Here is a 7,082-nt window from a genome sequence, read left to right on the forward strand (position 1 = left end):
ATGGTCTATGAGCCTATAAATAATCAACAACATGATTTGAGTTTAGCCATGAATAAAATCATAATGCATTATGGAGACGGTGCTCATCTTCTTATTAACATTATGTAAAGAATAAAGCATTATCCCTTGGGAAGCCCTAGTGCTGTGTTCATGTCTTCAATAAAACAAGCAACTGATAAGACCATCAAAACATTGTGGATAATAACCAACATCAAAGCTGACTACCCAAGATATGACGATAAAATACAAGAAAAATATAATGACCGAACCAATTGATTTGCGACCAATCAAAAAGTGGGAAAATATGTAAATTAATATACACATACAAATAAGGAAGAAACTTGAAGAGCTAAAACAGAAGCTGTCAAAGAAACATATGAAATAATGAAATTATTTCAAAAGCTCAAATTTTATATACTTGAATCACCAAAACAGAAAATTGTTAAAGATACATACTATTAAAGAAATCATCTTGAAAGCTGAAATGCTGTAAACTGGAAGCACATACACACAAATTGTGGATGACAAATACAAATAATGAAACTGTCTTGAAATGCCAAATGCTATAATGGCATTTTGTTGGTCAACTTGCACTATAAAGATCTGTCAAAGCAAAGTGGCATCAAGAGAACATCATAGTCAATTACAAGGTCTCACATCAAAGATAGAAAAAAAAAAAATCAAACAAGTACCTTTCTCCTGAAAATTCAATAAGGAACAAGCATTAAACACATAACGAACAATTGATTTCATTCATAACATGGTTGATATTGATTCTTAAAATGAATCAAACAAACAACCATCTAGAATAAATCCCATGCCCATAGCTGACTAAGTTACAACAACAATCCATGGAATTCCAAAAACTACAACACATGCTGTTATCCAAGAAAACAGTATTAATGGTACACATGGATAAAGAGCAATGCAAGTGAATGGCTTCAAAGTAAATTACCTGGAAAGCTCATTCTGCCTCATCAGAAGGTACAGACACACATTCGTGGCTGATTTACATATTCTTTTCAGCAATCCACAACTAAGCTTCAGCATCATCCTTGCCAAAATTGAGAGGGAACTCATCAAACTCATCGGTTTCACGTCCCTTCCCAACAGATTTCAATGAATTATAAACCTTATACATGGAAGGCCTCTCCGTCAACCGAGCAACCACGCAGCTGCAAGCAATGATCAAGCACTGGACGATCTCATCGTCATAGCCCTTTCCGCGAATTGACCGATCAATTGCATCATTAATCTGGCCAGCATTGGCCAGCTGATTCACCCAATCCACTAGACTACCTTTGAACACTTCCCCGGCAGCATCAGTACTGATCTCCGTTGGCTTTTGCCCAGTAGCCAGCTCCAGTAAGACCACACCAAAGGCATACACATCCCCCTTCATCGTCGCCACTGGAGTGGTTGCATACTCAGGTGCCACATATCCAAAGTCACCAAAATCCCCATTCATGAAAGGGCTTGTGTTAGTGTTGGTGTTGCTGTTGTTACTATTAGTGGAGGTCTTCACAAGCCTTGCAAGACAGAAGTCAGTGAGCCGAGGATCATAGTCCTCATCGAGGAGAACTGCACTGGAGCTAAGGTTTTGGTGAAGATAAGGGATCTCGAAGCCATGGTGAAGCCAAGCAAGGCCACGGGCAGTGCCAATTCCGATCTTGAGCCTTGTAGGCCAATCTAGATCCCCATTGCCAGAGCGCAAAAGAGTAGAGAGAGCACCACCAGGCATGTTCTTGTACACAAGAAGCCGCTCCTCCTCGACGATGCAAAACCCTAGCAATGGCACCAAATTTGGGTGCCGGAGCTGCCCTAATCGGCTCATTTCCGCGCGGAACTGCTTCTCGGGGAGGACGCAACCATTGAGGCGCTTCACAGTGAGTGCGGATCCATCACGGAGCACAGCCTTATACGAAGTCCCCGTCCGCGAGCTCCCGGCGACGACGATGTGATCGTTGCGGAAGTCATTGGTGGCCGACATCAGATCCGCGAGCTTAACCTTCACGATCGGCTTCTGGAACAGCGAAACAGGGGCAAGCCGGTGCTGAGACGCGCGCAGCCGATCAGCCCAGAGCCTACCGTCCTCCCCAGCAGCAGCAGCGCGCCTCTTAAGCCGTGAAGACGACGGCGAGAAGCACCACCGCCAAACAGCGTACGCTAGAAGCAACGACGCGGCGGCGCCGAGGACGCCGGACGCGATGATGATAATAAGCCCAGTGCGAGTCAACGACCGGCCGCAGGATCTCAGCGGATGGCCACAAAGAGACGGATTGCCATCAAACGAGGAAGAATCGAAGTGGGAGAGCGAGGAAGGGATGGTTCCCGAGAGCTGATTACCAGATAGCGAGAGACGCTTGAGCCGCTCAAGCCGGGACAAAGACAAAGGGATCGGGCCGGAGAGGCGGTTATCAGAAAGAAGAAGCGTGTTGAGGAAACGGCAGTTGGAGAGCTCGGAAGGGATCTGGCCGGAGAGGGAGTTGGAAGAGAGATCAAGCGTGACGAGATAAGGAAGCCAGTCACAGAGAGACGATGGCAGAGGTCCAGAGATGGAGTTCCCAGATAGATCAAGGTTCTGGAGAGAGGAACAGTACTGGAGATCAGAAGGGATGGAGCCGGAGAGGGACATGGATGGGAGGGAGAGAGTAAGGACACGGTTCTCTTGATCGTTCCAGCAGGTGACGCCGGAGAAGGAGCAGACGAAGCCGGCGGATTGGTTGGCGAAGTTCCATGAGAAAGGGGAGGTGGAGGAGGTGGAGAAAGCGTCGCGCACGCCACGCAGGCATCGTGCGTCGTCGCTGGCGACGGCGGTGGAGGAAGCGGCGGTGAAAAGGAGGAGGAGTTGGAGATGGAGAGGAAGAAGCATAGTGGAAATGGAGAAGAATTATTGAGGAAGGGGTTGAGTGTTTGGTTTAGAGTGTTGGAGATGGGGGAATAACTACTGGTTTTTTTATTATTATTATTTGAAATTTTATTTATTTATTTATTTTTGGAAATTTTGTAGGAGTGGAGTGAGTAGTGAGGGAGGCAGTGTGTTTTATTTATTTATTTATTTATTTATTTGTGGTTTTATGTTAAGATGGTTGATGTTGAGCAATATTTGATTTATTTTTATTTTATTTTATTTTATTTTTTTTGCTAAGAACAAGAGTGATGGTGAAATATTTAAAAAAATTTAAATTTAAAATTTATAAAAAATAATCATCGATTATGAGTACTGATTTATAATCTAATTTTTTTTTAAAAATGAGAGTATATTGATTAGATAATTAAAGTATACTGGTTAGATAATTAATTTTTGGACCGTGTATAGACCGTGTATAAACTGTGATGTTTATAGTACTGGTTAAATAAAAAAATAAAAAAAAATAATGGTTGTTATTGATGGTGGGGGATTTTAATGAATAGTTAGTGAGAGGATGAAGGGGGAATCTTTTGATGGGTTGGGGGAGGGAATCCACTTTCAAACAATTGAAAAGAACAAATGGAGAAAAGTTGTTGTTGTTCCTATTATTATTATTATTATTATTATCACCCGCTGGTCATAAATTCTAAACTAATTTAAAAACGAAATATTGGAAAACTATTTAAATTATTTTTTATTATTTAATTTTTTTAATAAAATAGGTAAAAATTATTAATTTATTAAAAACTAACATAATAATAAAATTGATGGGAAACCCAAAGAAAAAAGAAAAAAACTACAGTATTTTCAATTAATCCATGTTTGTAATGTATATATAATTTAATATTATGTTTTAGAAGAAAATGAAGCGGCTGTGCTATTTTATATGGTTCTAATTTTATTGGATATTTATGAAGAGATGAGCTTCTATCATATTTTTAAGTATAAATTTAATATGGTTATGTTATATGTAGGAAACTTTTTTTGATGGTGTGTTTCTATAAGTGATGGTTAATTTCATATAAAATAAATAAAACTAAAAGAGTAACAAGACTCCAATTTAAGTTCTTTTGATTATGGTAAAAATATAGAATGTAATAAATTTACATAAGTTCATGTTAGAAATTGAGTTGTAGATGTGTAATTTCAATATTTCAACACTAAAAAAGAATTCAAAATTTTAAAAAATTGTGGGGAATTATATATGAATGGATATGGCCAAAATAAATATATTAAATAAGTAAAAGTGCAAATTAAGTGACCAACTCAATGAAATAATTGATTAAAATTTTAAAAATAATTAAATAAATAGCCTGCATGTATTTAATCTATTATTAATATTTTAAAGGGCTGCACTGTATTTGGATTTGACGTGACACAATTTTATTCATTAATTTTAATTCATTAATGAAAAATATATATTTTTAGTAATTATTATATTAAAATTTCTGATAAAAAATAGAAAACAAATATTGAGAAATGATAATATATTTATAAGAAAAAGGTGTGTTTAGGTGACTCACTAAAGATTCTCACTATAAATAAATAACACTAGTGTGGGTAGCCCGTGCTGACGCTACGGGTTATCTATAATGTTTTTTTTTTTTTTGGGAAAAACTTTACATGTACTTAATATTTTATTTGCTGATAATTGTTGTTTATTAGAAGTGTTTCATTAATTTTTTTTGAAAAATACATTTAATTTGCAAGTGTTTATTCATGTATTAAATACGGGCAGAAGTTCAAGTTTTTATTGTCCATTCCACATAGCAACATAAAAGGGTACAAAATATTTTTTTTTTTTCCATTTCATTCATGATTTTCATTATAAATATGCTTCAGAAACATTTGTATGTTCAACATTGTCATCCATGGTAGCTGGAAGGTTGAAGTCGAACAGAGTGATTTCTGGTGGGTTTTCAGGAGATGAGTTGGATTTGAGAGGTTTTTTCCCATTGTTGTTTGATGAGTCAACCTGAAAAAATAATAATGTATTAGCTCATTTTTTTTTTCATTAAGTAATGTGTTGTTGGTAATTGGGACGATATACTAAAACAACATGCTATAGTTATTAATGTATGGATCGTTTTAGTGTTACATTTGTTTTCCATGATAATCAGAGTAAATCAATTAGATATTCATTTTATTTTGTATTTTTAAATTGATATGCAAGTATTATTGTTATATGTGATTTTTTTTTCATTAATCATGATTAGTCTAAGATTAATTTGTAGTTAACTTGATATTTTTCACATATTTAAATTGAACTTACATTTTTTTTGGAGTGTTCTAGTTGCTCATAGTTCCAATTTAGTTTTGATGACACTTGTTCATGACATGGGTGGTAATCCTGTCATTTCAGTAAAATTTTTCACATTAGCAATAACTATTAATGCATTCATATTTTGGGAAAAAAATTTCAAAAAACATTTGTAAAAATTTACTTCGAGTTTCTCCATAAGTTTGCTTTTGCATTTGAGGCTTGAGACAATAATATGTCACTGCACTTGGGTCGATGAAACCTTCTTCTACAGACTTTGGTCAATGAAAAGAAAGCAATGAGTCGTAGTAGCCATTAATATTCAATAATCCAACCTACAACCATGAATAAGTTTGTCATAATTTGTTCATAATTTCCATTATGTTTTGCCTATAATTGCCATTGAATTACCGAGCTATTGTGTATGCCTAGTTGTGCCCACGTAATCACTTCAAAAAGTTCTTCAAGAGTACCATAACCTCCTGTATAATATTTTCAATTGAGATTAATTATTTTTTTTTATTTCAAGAGAAAAAAAATAATGACTTGTGAGAGGTTTTGTATAATGAATAGTAGCAGAATGATACTAAAATAAAAACAATGTTAGTGAATATATAACAAATATGAAATGTAGGGTTGTGTAATAACCAGGGCATAGCAATAAAAAGCATCGAGTGCGAGTCATCTCTAGCTTTTCTTTGGTGCATATCGACCCACAGGTTTTACTTCTCCTATAGTGACGCCAGTGATCTGAAAAATTTACAAAACAATATATTACTGAATAGCCATTGGTATTTGTGGTTTTTTTTTTTGGAATAGCTTGTTATAAAATTCAAAAAAAAAATTTCATACCTCTTTATCCATTAGAGCTTTGGGAATGATACTAAGCATATGGAGAAAAAATGTTAATAACTTCAGTTTTTTTCAAATAAATGGTGTTTTAATTTTTTTTTTAAAAAATAAACCATACCCAAGAACTTGTTTTCCACCATTAAAGACAGTTTGCGATATCAAGCCCATTAATCCAATATTGCCTCCTCCATATACTAAATTAATGTCTTTCATCACCTGAAGGGATTTGCAAGGTTATTTCATATTTTTTGTAGTTGAGCATACACAAATGAGTAGGCTATATTATTATAAGAACAATAATAGAGAAAGAACAATGGAACGGAAGAGAGAGTGATGAAAAAAACAATTAAAATAAGGTAAAAGTAAAAAGCCAAACCAGGTTCTTTGCAAGATCAATAGCGACATCTTGATAACTCTTTTTGCTTTCCTAAGTGCTACTCTGTAAAAACACAAATTGTCTTGAATTTGGATGTACTCATTCTCTTTCTTTTGTTTTGCTTTACTAACACTGCGAATTGCATTAAATTATAATAAGGAAAGATGAAATCAAGATGCAAGTATGATATTTTTTTTATTGCTATAAATAAAACAAACTGGTTGATAATTGAATAATAATAATAATAATAAGGATGAGCAAAAGAGGATCTTAGAATTGTATAAAACATTAGACTGATGATATGTATCTTTTGTTGGAGTCTTACCACGTCTGATCTAGGATATTAATGATTGTGTTGGAAGAGTACTCTATTTCTATATATAGAGAGATGGTTTCCTTGCGTTGTTCTTCTTTGGTTATATGTTTTTTCGGATCCTTTGAAAAAAATAGATTTGATTTCCATTCGTACATTTTTTTTCTAAAAATGTAATTGAAAATGTTAAAATTATGATAAAATCCAAAAGAAGGGTAGATTTTCTTAAAAGAAGAGTAGATTTTCTTAAAAGAAGAGTAGATTTTTTTATACCAATCCTGCCAAAAGTTAGCGAACCCTAGTTTTTTGGATCATGATGATAATCCATTCCAATCCTGCCATAAGCTAGCAAACCCTAAAAAATTTTTGA

General features: G+C 34.9%; 1 protein-coding gene across 1 annotated transcript; it reads right to left on the minus strand.

Moving 5' to 3' along the window:
* Nucleotides 1–724: 724 nt before the first annotated feature.
* On the minus strand, nt 725–2,923 carry LOC120261732 (probable inactive receptor kinase At1g27190). The gene has a single exon (XM_039269713.1). The coding sequence runs from the start codon at nt 2,870–2,872 to the stop codon at nt 1,037–1,039; it is 1,836 nt and encodes a 611-aa protein (XP_039125647.1). The 5' UTR covers nt 2,873–2,923; the 3' UTR covers nt 725–1,036.
* Nucleotides 2,924–7,082: the final 4,159 nt, after the last annotated feature.

Source organism: Dioscorea cayenensis, chromosome 5 (genome assembly GCF_009730915.1).
Source record: "Dioscorea cayenensis subsp. rotundata cultivar TDr96_F1 chromosome 5, TDr96_F1_v2_PseudoChromosome.rev07_lg8_w22 25.fasta, whole genome shotgun sequence".
NCBI classification, from domain to species: Eukaryota; Viridiplantae; Streptophyta; class Magnoliopsida; order Dioscoreales; family Dioscoreaceae; genus Dioscorea; species Dioscorea cayenensis.